The sequence below is a fragment of the Aulonocara stuartgranti genome (genome assembly GCF_965226115.1).
Source record: "Aulonocara stuartgranti genome assembly, chromosome: 20".
In the NCBI taxonomy this organism is placed as follows: Eukaryota; Metazoa; Chordata; class Actinopteri; order Cichliformes; family Cichlidae; genus Aulonocara; species Aulonocara stuartgranti.
Window position 1 is genome coordinate 3,647,263 of NC_138956.1, and position 17,793 is coordinate 3,665,055.

General features: G+C 43.9%; 1 protein-coding gene across 1 annotated transcript; it reads right to left on the bottom strand.

Moving 5' to 3' along the window:
* Nucleotides 1–65: 65 nt before the first annotated feature.
* LOC309696800 (ATP-dependent 6-phosphofructokinase, muscle type-like) lies at nt 66–17,117 on the bottom strand. The gene is made up of 23 exons (XM_082518216.1): nt 16,839–17,117; nt 15,070–15,353; nt 14,051–14,124; nt 13,826–13,903; nt 9,162–9,351; nt 8,402–8,567; nt 8,187–8,231; nt 7,756–7,864; nt 7,566–7,661; nt 7,382–7,474; nt 6,520–6,645; nt 6,353–6,417; nt 5,937–6,000; nt 5,683–5,829; nt 4,609–4,679; nt 4,451–4,538; nt 4,185–4,337; nt 3,925–4,089; nt 3,665–3,726; nt 3,035–3,146; nt 2,840–2,939; nt 1,300–1,405; nt 66–1,210 (listed from the first exon to the last, which is right to left on the bottom strand). The coding sequence occupies exons 2-23, from the start codon at nt 15,158–15,160 to the stop codon at nt 1,069–1,071; spliced, it is 2,343 nt and encodes a 780-aa protein (XP_082374342.1). The 5' UTR covers nt 15,161–15,353; nt 16,839–17,117; the 3' UTR covers nt 66–1,068.
* Nucleotides 17,118–17,793: the final 676 nt, after the last annotated feature.

The following is a 17,793-nucleotide window of genomic DNA, read 5'->3' on the forward strand; positions in this document are numbered from 1 at the left end:
TACGTATCATCACAGCGATATGGGAATTTCAGCAAAACCATAAATTAGTAAGTGCCTCAAAAGAATAAGTCAGTAAACAAAGCTTTTATTAACATGTTATAACATTTGTTACCAGAAAATTTACCAAAATTTATTGAAAACAAATAAAACAAAACAGAGGCTGCTTCAGTTGTAGTCACAGTTCTTCGTTAAACATAGGTAATCTCTTTTTGTTATGGCTTTTTCTACATACATTTATTTTTATGACAAACCCATACAAACAGAGCTTATTCAGAGAATAATATATCTGTGTTTGAATATGTGCAGAGGATATTTAAACCGATCGCTATGAGTCCATCTTTAGCTGCACCCAGCTCAAGTATTGTTCAAAATCAGGATAAAGAAAAGGAGGCTGAATGTGTACCGATGGATCACGTTATTATAGCTGGCTGCTTTTACCAGACATCAATGGTTTTCAATTGGGGTTCAAAATTTTCGGGGGCAAGAACCTCTTGGAGTAAAGGACGTTTTCTAAAGATTTGTGATTGAGGCTTACTAATTCAGATGCATTAGGTGTAATTATATCAGCGCTTCCAGTGACCTAAAATTCATACGTATAGGTGTAACGAGTACAATTTACTATGGCTACAAGGAAAAACAAAACAAAAACACTAAATGACGTCTAGATGATCATCAGGTCACGCAGTTGCTAAATATGTAAACTTTTAATCACTGTGTTCGCTGTATGGGTTTTGATCAGACACCATTTCCAAAATAGAGTGTAAATTAAAAATTAGTCTGCTAGTTTCTCTGGACAGATCACATTAATTGGCATTAATCACCAACAACACAGTGTTTTGGGGGGATTATCAGTCATCTTTAATGGCTTGTTTTCTTCTGCACTATGTATTCAGGAAAAGCTTTTCAGGATGAGGAGGGCTACAAAGAGGAAGCAAACAATCAGGACAGGAAAGATAGCAGCTCTTTTACTGAGGCACACAGATGGTTAAACAAGAAAACATAAGTTTGTTTATGGAAAAGAACAAAATCCCCCTGTCCAACTGCGTACTAACAGGGAGCAGATGGCGTCTACTTCCCAAGAAAGCTACTCTTCTTGATCACATGCTCCAAGTCAGCGTGTTCAGAGGTGTCCAGTTTGATGTCATATTTAGCCAAGATCTTCATGATGGGCCTGATTTTCAGCCACCACTGTATCTTAGGGATGCGGCGCCTGCAACAGATGGGAGGGATCATTCACTCGGATGCTTGTTATTGTACTTATATTCTTACAACATGTGAGCTCGAAAATATATATCATACTCAAAATCTGTGTCTTCCTTCAATTCAGTGAGAGGTTGGAAGGTGAGTGCCCTTTTTCTCATTCCCAGCACGCAAGCGGAGTCTGCTGTGTTAGCAAAGATACGACCTAAAAGCCCCAAAGACAAACTGATTAACTAATTCATGATTCACATTCCACATGACTTACTGAAAGGAATATTCATAACATATGATTATGTATGAAAAATGTACATTTAGAATGACAAAACATGACGTAGATCTGCTACACGATTGTTGTCAATGTTTGGCTCGGCTACTTGGAAGCTTTTACATATTAGAGCACTGAACGTAAAAACAATCATCTGGTCTTCAGCAGCTTTAAAAACAGCACCCTTTTCAGTTTCTGTGAACAATTTCACAGTTTCATTGTTTATTTAACCAAAACTAAATTAAAAAGCAGAAGCATTGTTTGAAAAACTAAAGCTCACCCCGTTGTACAGCAGTTTTATGTATCACTGTATCAGTCTTTCTAATGTCCACATATTTATGGCAGCTCTGGACCTTGACTAGACTATTGCACCACCTTGATTCTTTTCTTTTCCAGCTATTGTGTTGTAGATTAGCTGGTGTGACTGAGATCATTGTCCTGTTGTGCGAGCTAGTTTCAGCCCAGCTTTAGCTGTCACACAGATGGCCTCACATTTAACTGTAGAATACTTCAATAGAGAGGTGCCCTGATCCTGTGGCTGCAAAACAAGCTGAAATCACCACCGTGCTTGACCGCTGATATGAAGTGTCTCTTCTGACCAAACACAGCACTGGGTATTATGGCCAAATATCTCCCTCTTTGGTCATGTCTTTCAAAAGGACATTGTTCTAGGGGTTTTGTGGTTTGTTTAGAAGCAATTTTGCAAATCCAAGTCATCATTTAACGTGCTAACTGAGGCCTATAGAGTCTGAAATGTAGCACTTGGGTTTTTTGCAGTTTCTCTGAGGATTGCATGGTCTGACCTTGGGGTGAATTTGCTGGAACATCCACTCATGGAAATACTGGGAGCTTTTCTGAGTGATCTCCACTGGAGAGCAAACCTCACTGTAGAATGATGGACTTTATCTGACTGATGGGCAGCAGCAGTTGCTCCTCTAACAGCTCTGCTGATGTCTTTCCTCCTTGGCGTCATGTTAACACACATTTGAATGCTGCAGAGCAGAAAACTGCCAAAAGCTCTGCTTTTATAGAAGTGCTCACACTTAAAGATGATCAGTTAATCAAGTGCAAGATTGGCAGCAACTGGCTGCTATTTACCTTCTTTTTCACACATTTGTCAAATAAATCCCAAGATGATGTAACAGGTCATGAGTTGCTGTTTATCGTATGTTTTATTAACCAAATTTTAAGGTTAATTTTGATATGTACAGACTTATAACTGACAGAAGGTGTACTTTTTCTTTGCTATGACTTTACAACATGAAATTAACTCTACATATAAATATATCAGATTCAAGAAACTTTACTTCAAAACTTTAAACAACGGCATATTTCATCATATATAACACAGAGTTTGGCTTTAAGTGCACATACCATGCCTATAGCACTCCTTCAGTTTGTCAGTAAGCCACAGAACTGCCTTGGCACCCATCTTTGTGCCAAAGTTTCTGTCGAAGGGTGTAGGAGTGCCGCCCTGCAGTTGGTAGAGGACACGCAGTTAGAATAAATCACAGAAAAATGAGGAGCAAACCAATTATTGCGTTTGGACATTTCTCCTCATGAACACACCTGCTGCATGTGTCCAAGGACATTCTTACGGCAGTCAAAGATGCCTTTTCCCTCCTCTGAGTACAGGTTGAAGATGAAATCAGTCGTGTAGTTGGAATTGCAGCTTTCATTCCTTTTGAACAATGAACAGTAAATTATTCTGCTGTTGGCTGAAAATAAATGGACTTTTATCTGGTTTCAGAGCATGAATTATGGGTCCTGTTCACAGCAGACATTGTAAAGGTGTAATAATGGCTCATTTGAATTCAACTATGACAGTGAGCCAATCAAACTAGAGCAGATAAATAAAATTCTTTACTAGTTTTATTATTTAAACCGTCACTTTCCTATTTTGAAATGACATGCTTTCAGTTAAAATTGCCTGTTGTATAAAAGAACTCGTCTCCTGGGTTCTTATTGTTTTGAATATCCTGAGTTTTTGGTGTTTGTATACAGAAAATTGAAGCACTCGCTGTGAGTTTGTGATTGATGCTCTGCTAAATCAGTGATTCACAATGACTAGAGGGTTACAACAACTGGATATTCCGAAGATTTACTCAGTAGCAGTTAACCAGATTACTGGTTTTATACCAGGTATTTACCTTCTTCCTGTTGCACTTCATTTCTTTTCCCTGCCAGAACAAAACCTACCTGAGCACCAGACCTCTCTTCACTGTTGTCTTCATCTTCTCCACCATGTGCTGGACGTTCGCCTGTGAGCAAAAGTTCACCTAATTACTTTTCAGACTCCATAAACTTTAAAGACAGAAAACTGAAACCAAAAGAGTGCAACACAACGAATTCATTATGTTTCTGTCCTCAGGAAGAAACTGCCCTCTTAAGACAGTCACTTCAAGCAATGAACTCACACTTGATGGCCATGCCCTCTTCTTCACCGACTTTCAGCTCACCTCCAGATCTTTAATGTCGAATTTTTCCTCAAAGATGTAAGCGGCATCAGCCCCAGCAGCCAGACCTGCCATGGTGGCTAAGTAGCCACAGTATCCACCCATAGTCTCAACGATAAACACGCGGCGCTTGGTGCCTGCTGCAGACTGCTTGATCCTGTCACAGGTCTGCAGAGAAACAAACCAGAAAGTAAAAGATAAACTGCTTCCTTTTTAATTTATGTTTGTGCATGTGCATATATATTTGCTGTTCAGCCACTAACGGAGGTGATGGTGTTCAGGGCAGTGTCAGCGCCGATGCTAAAGTCAGAGCCAGGGACGTTGTTGGATACGGTGGCAGGGATAACCACAATGGGAATGCACATTTCCTCATATTTCTCCCTAGCCTGCACCAGCTCAAGGCCTCCAACATACGCCTGCAGCAAAAGAGGAGACGCAGATTCATTTTTTTTTCTGTGCTTCTAGTTTCAGGAACTTCTGCTCACTTTGAATGAGCAGAAGAGAAACAAAGCCTTCTGCCACTTCTTACCTCAAAGCCGCCAATGATCACCAAAGCGTGGATGTTGAATTTGGCGATGTTCTGGCTGATCTCCTCCAACCTTTTGCCTGGAAGAGTTCTTCGGGAATACAGGATACATGTTTATTTTCCAAATATAAAATCAAAGAAACAAAAATGCATATTTTTACCTCTTGGTGCCCAACATTGAACCTCCTTTTCCAGTCCAGCCACTCACAGAAGTCCAGATAATGGGCTCGATCTGTAGTGAACAGGAAGATCTAACTGAGCTTATATAATAAAAGTAAAACACTTATAACTATTGGAAGACAAAGTACAGTACTCACACATGAAAGCAATGACTTACTTGAATTATTTGAAAGCATGTATCTGCATTTGACCCCACCCAATAAAAACAGAAGAGAAGCAGAGGTCTTTTATTTTGAAAGGCCCGTTTTTGTTTTTTTTTTCTTTACGTGACACATAGATGCAAAAAGGGCTTCAATGGGAATAGCTCCAATTTCATGGGTACAGGGGCGTTTATATTGCTCCCAATATAAATTCCGAGCTAATCAACTGAACAACAACTGAACCAACTAATGCCACACACACACACACACACACACACACACACACACACACACACACACACACACACTGAGTCCAGTCAACAACTTCACCACAGCAACTTCTCTCTCTCTCTGATGCTACAAGCAAGAACACTGGTTGTTAATAACAGCAGTTAACAACAACAACAACAATGTAGGGATATTTTTTTAAATCCTTCTCCTCACATACATAATCAGGCCCCATAATTATCCTACAAGAGCAGTTTATTCTCAGACTGGGGGCTTATTTGTGATTCTTGGAGTATTTAAAAGTAGAATGGGAGGCCGAGCCCTTAGTTTTCAGGCCCTCTTCTGTGGAACCACCTCCCAGTTTGGTGGTGCTCATTAAAGTACACATTGATCTTTCTTCTAACATGTGTTTTCAGTGCTTTGTTAGCCTTTTTATGTCTTGCATGTATGTCGCCATTCATACTTAATATCTTGCCATTGTGACCACCACGTGTGATAACATAACAGTTGTCGTCGCTGTTTGATGGATGTTTTATGCTCATATTTTTTGATCTGACAGGGAACAAAACACCAGAGGCAACAAAAAGCAGTTCTAGTCTTCGTAACCGAAGTAGGAAGAAGATTCTTGCACGTGTGACACTGGTTCTCTGGTTTAAAAGGATAACAGATTACCAAAAAAATTATTACCTGTCCTTGAGCCAGACCGTCGAAACCTTCATGGACTGCCAGCATGGAGTGACCCTGGATGATGCCCATCCTCACCGCTGCACGCACGGCAGCGTTCATACCAGCACAGGGGGCGCCGATATTCATAATGGCCACATTGATGTTACTCTGCCAGCGACAGATGGACACAATGAGACAGCTGAAGGTCCTTAAACATGATTCAGTAACAACAGGGAGTCAGGACGAGTCTGGTTTAGAAGGTGAAGGTCGCTCACCTTAGTATCTGGAGGATTGATGTGAGCCAGCAGCTTGTACGTATTCCAGTTGTTTTCAAAACTCCTACACATCATAAAGGAGGGTTAGTGGGTTATTAGCTAGATTAAAAATACGGCTCAGCTGTTAGACTTTTACAGTGTTTAGTCAGAATAAACAATATAAAATTATTGTAGTCAGTATTTTAATGATTTTTCCTTTTTGTTATTAGGCATTACTTAATATTTAAATGGTATTGCAAGTTTTACTTTAAAGTTTTTTAATTGATTGCATGTGCCATCTAATGTCTAATTTGTTCAGCCCACAGAGCAGATGACATTGGCAGAGCCTGAAGCTGCACAATTCAGGCTCCATAGTTATGCAAAGTTAGTCGACCACTTAAATGTTTTATTGCTAATACTCTCTGTGAAACACGTACTTTCCTCTGAGCTTGATGGCATCGTCAAATCTGCCCTGAGCCATGGCAGCAGTCACTTCTTTTGTCTGTAAAGCGTAAAGTCATTGTAGTGTTAGTGGATATCCCTCAGAACAGGCAAAGCAACACACTAATCATCTTTTTCCTTGGGTGAAAATACTCTGACGTACCACTTGCACGCACTCCATGAGCGGCAATCTGACGGCTTGATTCCCCGACAGGGTGACCACACAGGCGGGAGTGTCTGGGGTGGCCTCCAGCAATGCCATCACCGCCTCCACTCCCATCCTGCTGCCCTAGAGTAAACCAACAGAGCCAGTTCACCAGAGGGTGTACTACGAAGAAAGTTCAACACAGCTAGGCTTTCTTTCCGTTAGCTTTCTTGACCCAGTTCAGCCCTTCAGGCTTCGTTCATGCGCATCTAATAAAAACAGGTGCTTCGCGGATTATATGACTCTTCTGTATAAAATGATCCCTATGAGCGTCACCTACTCCACTCACAGATGTTATCAGATGATGATAATGAAATGGTGACTACAAATATATAAAGATAAAAAGATAAAATATTACAGTAAAATGTAAACACACTGTTACAAATAAGACAGGAAATTAATGCTGCAGAAAACTTAATGTGGTGATTTAGTGCACAGAGGAGTAAAATAATTCAAGTTTATTTTATTGCAGACTGCACCCTCTGTACAACTTGTACATATAAAACAGGTTCTCCTAGCAGAGACTCTATATCCTGCTTTATATGCTGTAAATAAAAGAAATGTATTAAAAATGTTGCATTTCCAGAGGATTTTAAACCTTCTCCAGACCAGGTTACGTGTTCAAGGTAAGTTACCATGGTGATTTAGCCATTTAAAAGCTACTTTTTTAAAGAAACTCAGACTTTTAGCTCATTATGGTTTACTACTCCATTAATTCTTACTTCATAGTACACTCCTCAGGAGTCAGGAGCCTCAGTAGAGGCAGAAGTAGAGCTGTGTACTGTGTGGATTCTACTCTGCGTTTTACTGGGACACTCACCAGGATTCTGTCGAAGGCAGAGGGTGTTCCTCCTCTCTGCACGTGTCCAAGAACAGTGGTGCGGGTATCAAAGCCGAGTCTGTCAGTTACCAACTGGACACAAACAAATCCAGCTCTTTGTTCAGTATACTGTCAGCATAGCTTACAATAATACTCGCACAATAGTAAGAACCATACAGCTTACCTTTTTGATCTGGTCAGATGTAATCGGTTTGCCATCCTTGCACATCGCGCCCTCGGCCACAATGATCACATTTAGTCGAGATCCACGGGCTCTTTGCTAAAGTAAAAAAATAATAATAATAACAGAGATAAAAGTACAAATATGCATGCAAAGAGAGGATGTGGGTATCTTCAAATGAAGAAACACTTACGTCTGACAGCCTCCTGCACAAGTGGTCCTCCCAGCCATCATCTGGCGGCATCTCGGGAATGAACACCCAGTCAGCTCCACAGGCGAGAGCCGTCACCAGGGCCAGGTAACTGCACGCATGTGTGCAAACACAAACGGTTAAGCAGCCTGATTCATAGACGTAGCCACAGGAACATGTTTTTTCGGCTGTACTTTTAAATCACAAAACCTCTTTGACAGTCACAAGATCCCACCAGTCCACTGACACAAACAATACAGAGGCATTCAGGTCATTTGTGCACCAGCATCATATTAATAAGAAGACTGTAACTGGAGAGAGTTCGTTATGTTATGCACTGTAACTACTTGTTGCACACATGAATGAGAATAAATAAGTCACGCAAATATAATAGTCTCTCAGTCTAATGACACACACACAGATAGAGTACTGACCCACAGTGTCTGCCCATCACTTCCAGGATAAATGTCCTCTGGTGGCTGTGGATTTTGAAAAAAATGAATATGCAGAATCAGTATATCCACTATAAACTGACAGGCATAAGAAAGGCGATACGTCCATTTTTTTCTAGAGTTTTCTACCTGTACATATGTGCAAACTATTAATTTGGTTGACAGATTCACTTTTTGAATGCACAGTGGGGTCTGACCTCTGTGCAGTCGTGGTGATGGCATCCACCACCTCAATGATGCGGTGCAGTGCCGAGTCAGTACCGATGGTCATGTCAGTGCCGCAGAAGTCATTGTCGATTGAGCCGACCATGCCAACAATATTGAGGTGGGACGATTTCTTAGCTTCTTCCTCAGTGATCTTACCTGCAGACATGATACATAATTTGATGATACAAACATTGGTTTGTTTGTTTTTATCCCCCTTTTTAATTTTCATGGTTTTCATTAGGCGAATGCAGCTATGTTTAGCGCCGTTTGTCCAAGACAAATTTCCAAGTGGAACAATAAAGTTTATTCTTATCTTTCTTTCTTGCAGCCTCAGACGCACAGGCCTAGAGACTGGTTGTCAACCCCTTGGTATCTACTGGTTGCTAGGGTAAAATGCTTATTGCCAACCACATAGTGAGTGGAAAAAAATGTAAAATTCAGTTATTTAGCCCTTACTGGAGCTTGTATGAGTTGTGTGACTGAGGCTTTAACTTATAAATTTAAACTTTATGCAGCATTTTGGAAACGTCCCCAAATTTAGTTTTTAGTGGTCAAAACAAAGCACACCACTGTATATTCCTAGTGAATGCACATGCTTTTCATTATTTTCCCCTACCCCGTCTTTTTGTGATGAATTAGAAGCTAATCTTGGAAGAGAGACGAGGACAGACAGATTTAGTCAGACACAAAAAGACGAGGCTGAAAGATTTGACACATTCACGATTCTCGCAGCCTCGTTTGTCTCTTTACCTGCTCGGACCAGATCAACCAGCAGCCCGCTCCACTCGGTCCTGAACTCGTTGGCTCCCGTCAGACTGCCGTCTCCACCGATTACACACAGGTTGGTGATGCCCAGCTTCACCAGGTTGCAGGCGGCCTTCATACGACCGTCTCTGGTTCTGAAGTCCTTGCAGCGAGCGCTGCCGATGACAGTACCACCCTAACACAGGAAGAGGAGAAGCTTTTATAACTGGCTTTGAAAACGTTAATGCAGCATTGACAGACAATTAACCCAACAGTGTTTTCCATAACAGTTAGATATCATCGGGTCAGCTTTATAACAGCTCATTAGGGTGGCCTGGATTCCCATGGAGTGAGGTTGCATCACGAGTAAAGACGATATCTTAGAAATCTGCCGCAGCCTCTGCTGCCATTCACACACACTTCATAAATGTCAGTGTGTCACTCCTTGCCAGACTGCTGTATTTAGACAAATAACTATGAATGATGCCGTTCAGTATTACCACGATCCTTAAATCACAGGGCAGAGTCACTTGTTTAATGTCATCACTCAGCTTGTTGTGATATCAGAAGCATTTACAGAAGCATCCATTTGTTACCACAAACCCACTTCCATAGAAGTTGCGATGCTGCAAAAAAAGGTAAATAAAAACAGAATCCACTGATTAGAAAATCTCATAAATGCATATTTTATTCACAATAGAACACAGAAAATATATCAGATGTTTAAAGTGGGAAAATTTTATATTTTAAGAAAAATATTAGCTCATTTTGAATTTGATGACAGCAAAGCATGTCAGAAAAGTTGGGACAGGATCAAGTTTACCACTGTGTGGCATTCCCTCTTCTTTTAACAACAGTCTGCAAACATCTGGGAACTGAGACCAGCTGGGGAACCTCTGGGAGAGGAAAGTTGTCCCGCTCTTGTCTGACATAGGATTGTAGCTGCTGGAACATTTTTCCACAATTTGTAGATGCAGTGTTTTGCAGATTAGTCAGACTGAGGCTGACAAACTCCCTCCTTCATTTTTTAGGTATGTATCTGCTTCCTTTTGTTATCAGCATAAACATTGATTGTAATTAGAAACTCAACTTAGGATCCTCCCCTCCTGGAATCGCTACCTTATCGTGGTGGAGGGGTTTGTGTGTCACAGGGATCCCAGGGGCTATGTTGTCTGGGGGCTTTTGCCCCCTGGTAGGGTCTCCCATGGCAAATTGGCCCTGGGTGAGGGACCAGACAAAGAGCGATTCATAAGACCCTTATGAAAAAGACACCGAGGGAACAGTTTACCCTGCCCGGGATAGGGTTACCGGGGCCCCGCCCTGGAGCCAGGCCCGGGGAGGGTGCCCGAGGGCGAGCGTCTGGTGGCCGGGCCTTAGTCCATGGGGCCCGGCCGGGCACAGCCCGAAGAGGAGACATGGGCCCATCCTCCCGCAGGCCCACCACCCGCAGGAGGCGCCATAGGGGTCGGGTGCATTGTGTGCCGGGTGGCGGCCAGGAGCGGAGGCCCTGGCGGACTGACCCCTGGCTGCCAAGACTGGCAATAGGGACATGGAATGTCACCTCTCTGGTGGGGAAGGAGCCTGAGTTAGTGCGTGAGGTTGAGAGGTACCGGCTAGATATAGTCGGGCTTACCTCTACACATGGCTCGGGCTCTGGAACCAGTCTCCTGGAGAGGGGCTGGACTCTGTCTCAGTCTGGAGTTGCCCCTGGTGAGAGGCGGCGGACTGGGGTGGGTATCCTAGTATCCCCTCGGCTTGCTGCTGGTACGTTGGGGTTTTTCCCGGTGGACGAGAGGGTTTGTTCCCTGCGCCTTAGGGTCGGGGAACGGGTCCTGACTGTCATCTGCGCATATGCGCCAAGTGGCAGTTCAGAGTACCCAGCCTTCTTAGAGTCCCTGGGCGGGGTGCTGGAGGGTGCTCCACCTGGAGACTCTGTTGTCCTGCTGGGAGACTTCAATGCTCACGTGGGTAACGACAGCGAGACCTGGAGGGGCGTGATTGGGAGGAACGGCCTCCCTGATCTGAACCCGAGCGGTGCTTTGTTATTGGACTTCTGTGCTAATCACAGTTTGGCCATAACGAACACCCTGTTTGAACATAAGAGTGTCCATAAGTGCACGTGGCACCAGGACGCTCTAGGCCGTAGGTCGATGATCGATTTTGTAATCGTATCAGCAGACCTGCGACCATATGTTCTGGACACTCGGGTAAAGAGAGGGGCTGAGCTGTCAACTGATCACCACCTGGTGGTGAGTTGGATCAGGTGGCGGGGGAAGACGCTGGACAGACCTGGTGCACCTAAACGCGTAGTGAGGGTGTACTGGGAACGTCTAGCAGAGGCCCCAGTCCGCGAGATCTTCAACGCACACCTCCGGCAGAGCTTCAACAGCATTCCGAGGGAGACTGGGGACATTGAGTCCGAATGGACCATGTTCAGCGTCTCCATTGCCGAAGCTGCTGCATTGAGCTGCGGCCGCAAGGTGGTTGGTGCCTGCCGTGGTGGTAATCCCCGAACCAAATGGTGGACACCAGAGGTGAAGGGAGCCACCAGGCTGAAGAAGGAGTCCTATCGGGCTTGGTTAGCCTGTGGGACTCCGGAGGCAGCCGACAGGTATCGACAGGCCAAGCGGAATGCGGCTCGGGCAGTGGCTGAAGCAAAAACTCGGGTGTGGGAGGAGTTCGGAGAGGCCATGGAAAAAGACTTTCGGACTGCCTCGAAGAGATTCTGGCAAACCGTCAGACGTCTCAGGAGGGGAAAGCGGTGCTCTACCTGCACTGTGTATAGTGCTGGCGGAGCGCTGCTGACGTCGACTGAGAAAATTGTCAGGCGGTGGAAGGAATACTTCGAGGACCTCCTTAATCCCACTGACACGTCTTCCGAGGAGGAAGCAGAGTCTGGGGATGAGGGGAATGACCCGCCAATTTCCGGGGGCGAGGTCACTGAGGCAGTTAAACAACTCCTTGGTGGCAGAGCCCCTGGTGTTGATGAGGTCCGCCCCGAGTTCCTGAAGGCTCTGGACGTTGTAGGGCTGTCCTGGTTGACACGCCTCTGCAATGTTGCGTGGAGATCAGGGGCAGTACCTGTGGACTGGCAGACCGGGGTGGTGGTCCCCATCTTTAAGAAAGGGGACCGGAGGGTGTGTTCCAACTACAGGGGGATCACACTCCTCAGCCTCCCTGGGAAAGTCTATGCCAGGGTGCTGGAAAGGAGAGTTCGTCCGTTAGTCGAACCTCGGATACAGGAGGAACAATGCGGTTTTCGTCCTGGTCGCGGAACACTGGACCAGCTCTTTATCCTCTCAAGGATACTTGAGGGTGCATGGGAGTTTGCCCAACCAGTCTACATGTGTTTTGTGGACTTGGAGAAGGCATTCGACCGTGTCCCTCGGGGTGTCCTGTGGGAGGTGTTGCGGGAATATGGGGTGTCTGGCCCATTGCTACGGGCCATTCGATCCCTATACAACCGTTGCAAGAGCTTGGTTCGCATTGCCGGCAATAAGTCGGACTCGTTCCCGGTGGGTGATGGGCTCCGCCAGGGCTGCCCTTTGTCTCCGGTTCTGTTCATAATTTTTATGGACAGGATTTCTAGGCGCAGCCAAGTGGCGGAGGGCTTTCGCTTTGGTGGCCTCAGAATCTCATCTCTGATTTTTGCAGATGATGTGGTTCTGTTGGCTTCATCGGGTGAAGGCCTCCAGCTCACACTGGAACGGTTCGCAGCCGAGTGTGAAGCAGTGGGAATGATGATCAGCACCTCCAAATCTGAGGCCATGGTTCTCAGCCGGAAAAGGGTGGAGTGCCCACTCCGGGTCGGGGATGAGTTCCTGCCCCAAGTGGAGGAGTTCAAGTATCTCGGGGTCTTGTTCGCGAGTGATGGGAGAAGGGAGCCGGAGATCGACAGACGGATTGGGGCTGCAGCTGCAGTAATGCGGACGCTGCACCGGTCCGTCGTGGTGAAGAGGGAGCTGAGTGTAAAAGCGAAGCTCTCAATTTACCGGTCGATCTACGTCCCTACCCTCACCTATGGCCACGAGCTGTGGGTAGTGACCGAAAGAACGAGATCGCGGATACAAGCGGCAGAAATGAGCTTCCTCCGAAGGGTGGCTGGCCTCTCCCTTGGAGATAGGGTGAGAAGTTCGGCCATCCGGGAGGGGCTCAGAGTAGAGCAGCTGCTGCTCCACATCGAAAGGAGCCAGCTGAGGTGGTTCGGGCATCTGACAAGGATGCCCCCTGGGCGCCTCCTGGGTGAGGTGTTCCAGGCATGTCCCACCGGGAGGAGGCCCCGGGGCAGACCCAGGACACGCTGGAGAGATTATATCTCTCGGCTGGCCTGGGAACGCCTTGGTATTCCCCCGGATAAGCTGGAGGAGGTGGCTGGGGAGAGGGAGGTCTGGGCCTCTTTGCTTAGGCTGCTGCCCCCGCGACCCGGCCCCGGACAAAGCGGATGAAGATGGATGGATGGATGGACTTAGGATCCTAAAAACTGACAAAAGATGAACCGATCAGAATGAATTTTGGCCTGTTAATTGTTGATTTCTTTGTCAAGGGTGACTCTTTAAATATTAATCCTTAACATAGAAATGAGCCTACAATATATATTAAAAAAGGCATTTTTAATAGTCTTCTCCATGGTACAATAAATACGGGTCTTTATTCAGCTGTATATCACTCACCAGCTGAAGCATCATAGACACACTCTCCCATGTAGCGAGACAAATGTTTTCTCCTCCATCCACCAGGCCCTGGTAGCCCTACAACACATGACAACATACACCGTCAGGCCTGAGCTGATGGCCTCTGTCATGACTTTAACAGGAAACTCTCTCCTATGTGTCTCCATCTTATATTTAATTGCTGTATTCTGATGCCAACATGTCACCTGTATGCCGCTCAAATACCTCATGGACAAAGTAGACTTTGGCTCCAGTGTAGATGCCGACTCTGACTGTGGCTCTCACGGCTGCATTCATGCCTAAAAACACACAAATGATCTGATCTGTGATGACTGAACATTTCAAACTTTCTATCAAATATCACCCGAACACTGTCGGGCCTTATCTTAACCTTTAAGTGACTTAGTGTGCACACAGGCACATGTCAAGCCAAGAATAGCCATAAGGGAAAAGTGCATCTTGTGCATAATCTTGGCACACTAAAGGCCACTGTGGGACTTTGTGTTGTGGCTGTTGGCATGTTGCAGCTCTTGTTTCAATAGACAGCAGCTGTGGTTGGGGGTGTTTCTCTTGTCCATACCAGAAAAAGGTCACTGCCACTAAGATTAGCTCCAAATATGTAAAATAAGGGAACACACAAGGGGAAGAAGAGGCAGATAAAGCTCCAGAAGGATTCACAGGAGAAGCAAAACAAAAAATAGAGAGAAAGAGAAAAGTTTTTAATTAGTGTTTCATATTCACTGTGATCCTCACGTAGTCCACATTATTCTACTTGAATAAAAGCAATGATAATAACACCTTGGACTTGAACCTTTAAACAATCTGAGTTCATCCAGTTTTAACCCCCACCACACTTCTACTCTGAGACATTACGAGCAGTGTAACATTAGGCATTGATGGTATAGTTAATCCAAGATGTAATCCTCCTATCATGTTCTGGACTTCAAATGGCACTTGCAGCCAAAACTCCGTCGGCCTCTGACAGCTGTCATTCAGCACTGGAAAAAATGTTGCTAGCCCTTTATATTCTCTGGCTTCTGATCTTATTTAAAATGCTGTGCAGTGAGAGCATAAAATGATACTCTATTAGCATCCACGAGACAAAGAGAAACTAGGACTTCAACAGCTTGCTGGGATTCAGTGATCAGACACATCAGGAGAAGATGCTGTCTGATCGTTCTTCTACCCTCCACTGAGAATCATTTTATGCTCAAAATAAAGCAAAGCCTCATTCCTCTGCTTACCCTGAGCGTCTCCTCCTGACGTCAGCACGGCGATGGATCGTCCGACCCCCATCTTTGTGGGGTCCACGGTTGGTTGGAGGTCCTCAGACATGTTTCCAGAGGGACCGGGCAGACAGGTGGCCTTGATGAGAGGGGGGAAAGAAAAGTAGAGTGCTCTTCCTTCACTGTCTTCTCATGGGAGCCCGAGTAAATCCACTGGTTTTATAGACTACTGTTCCTGATCCTGCCCCCTTCCACCGCTCACTCACACAGCTCGACTAAATATAATCGGGTGCAGGGATCACCTGCAATAAACAGCAAGAGAGAAAAACACTGCACGTGGCAGGAAACGGTTTGACTACAAAAAATAAAAAAGTACCCACACACCTACTTAGTTGCTCAATCCAAAATACTACCAACCTGTTTTAATTTGACTAGCTAAGCTGGAAGACACACCCAGGCCTGACTGGTAACAGCCCTGTTCAGTAAACAGACTTTTTTCAAAAGGACGCCCTTTAGACAACTTCTGGTGAGAAGTTCTCACCAGTAGCACATTGTGACAAAAATCACAGGGATTTCTGAGTGACTGGGGGAAGCTTTATTTAAAATAATCAGTCTATGAAAGGTTACAAAGACATTTGTAAGGCACTGAGACCCTCCACATGCCCACAGTAAGAGGCATTAGGGCCCCTCCATCTAAGATCATCATGGGCCTCCTGCTCGCCCATCTCTGATGAGCCTAAAACGTTATGGTCCAAAGTTTGAATGTATATATCACTCAATGTTTAAACATAAATATCTCAAAAATCATTTAAGATGAAAGCCTGAAATTTTTACTGATTTGTATAATAAAAGTGAATCAGGATTCATGTTCAAACATTACCTCAGATTTAATCGTGCAAAAACAAAAGGAGTTCTGAAATGTATACAAAGCTAAACCTTAAACGGAAATATTATAAAGGTTCAAATTTATGAGAAAAAAAATCATTTTAAGACAAATCATAGGTGTGTGAGCAGAAAATGACCTAAAAATCGGAATATTTGAGACAGACCAACCCATTGTCTACAAACAGCAGGCAAAGTTACCAAAGTTCCCCCAAAAGCAAGACAACAACAAGTGACCATCAAAGGGTCCCTCAGGCCTCTCTCACCTTAGCGAAGGTCAGTGTTTATGACTCTACTATCTGCAGCAAGAAGAAAACCACTGCCAGCTATCTGACTTTATGACTCAGTACACTTTTGAGTGTTTGGAGGACGTGGGGGGTCCCGACCCCCACCAAACACAGAATCCCCCAAAAGAAAACATGCATGGAGGTGGAGGTTATCCGTCGTGGGGGTGCTTTGCTGCTTCTATTCAACATGCCACGTTGAGGGAGAGACAATAGACCCAACCCCATGAATAAATGCCTCAGAGATGAAACTGTTTAGGAATAAAATCAGAGTTTCTGACTGGTCCAATACAAGTGTGGACATGAAACACACACAAGAAGTAGCATGCTTGCAAATTCTCCAAACAGCTTTTCTGCACAGTGAGACAGCATGGTCACAGATCTCATCTCACATTATGCTTAGTTGCACCTGATGCTTATTAAACTACTTGATTTTTGATGACTTTAGTTTTTGCTTTAAAAAACGAAAACTAAATAAATAAAAAATACGCACATCATTCATTTCTCATCAGTTTTCTCAAAAGCATCTATATAACAGAAAAGCTCTTCAAATAAAGCCTCGCTAAACTGTAAAGGCACAAAAACTTTTCCCCAAACCCGACAAAACTTTAATCAGAATACCTGTGGAGAAGTTAGTTTCAGAATAAAAGCGGTTTGGTCCGATGTTCGCGCAGCTCGCTTTTTGTTTCCTGAGAGCCAAAAATGGAAAAAAAAAAAAAAAAAAAAAAAAGAGAGAGAGAGAGAGTTTTTTTTTTTTCGTTTTAAAGCGAGAAGGAAAATTCAGGGCCGGCTTTTGTCTTTCTCCACAATAACGACAAACCGAAAACAAGAAATCAAAATTATCAAAAAGGACCAATTTGTGCTTTGGGGGTATTTGTGTTTCGCTTAGAAGAATGGAAAGAAGAAAAAAATGTAAGGAACGTGACCCGGAAGTAGAAGTCTATACCTCAAATAAAAGCGCACGGGTTAGAATTTGCTTTGAGGTAAACAAAGATTTTATTTATTTATTTATTTATTTTTAACTTATATAAAAAAAAGTTGTCTTTTAGCAAAACGTTTCAAATATGCTCTTATTTATTTATGCAGCATGATTTAAAAGCATAATTATATTAGCTGCGTGGAGCGATGACCCTCAATTGGTATGGAGTGGCAAGAGTGCCAAAATGAAATAACAAAAATACATCGTAGAAAACATTCATTTAAATAATTATTGAAATTATTTTTAAATAATTATTTAAATAATTATTTACACTGTGACTTGAATGCATCTTACATTTGTAGATTGTACTGCTTTAAATTTGTCTCAAAACCCCATGTGGTCATGCAACGTGCCTGTAAGTGCGTATAAAGCGATTCGTCCACATATATTTAAGGCTTTGTAACTGAGTGAAAGATGTTAGGTGTGGTTTTAGACAGTTGTACACACAGAAAGAATTTTGAAATGAGAAATGATCAGATTCATGAGCTGAACTGAATACATTGTGCATAGATTTTTTCAGGTTTGGATGTACATTTGTAAAATAGTTTTACTTGTGAAGCATGAGCGCGTGAGCCCTCAAAATACACAAAAATCACT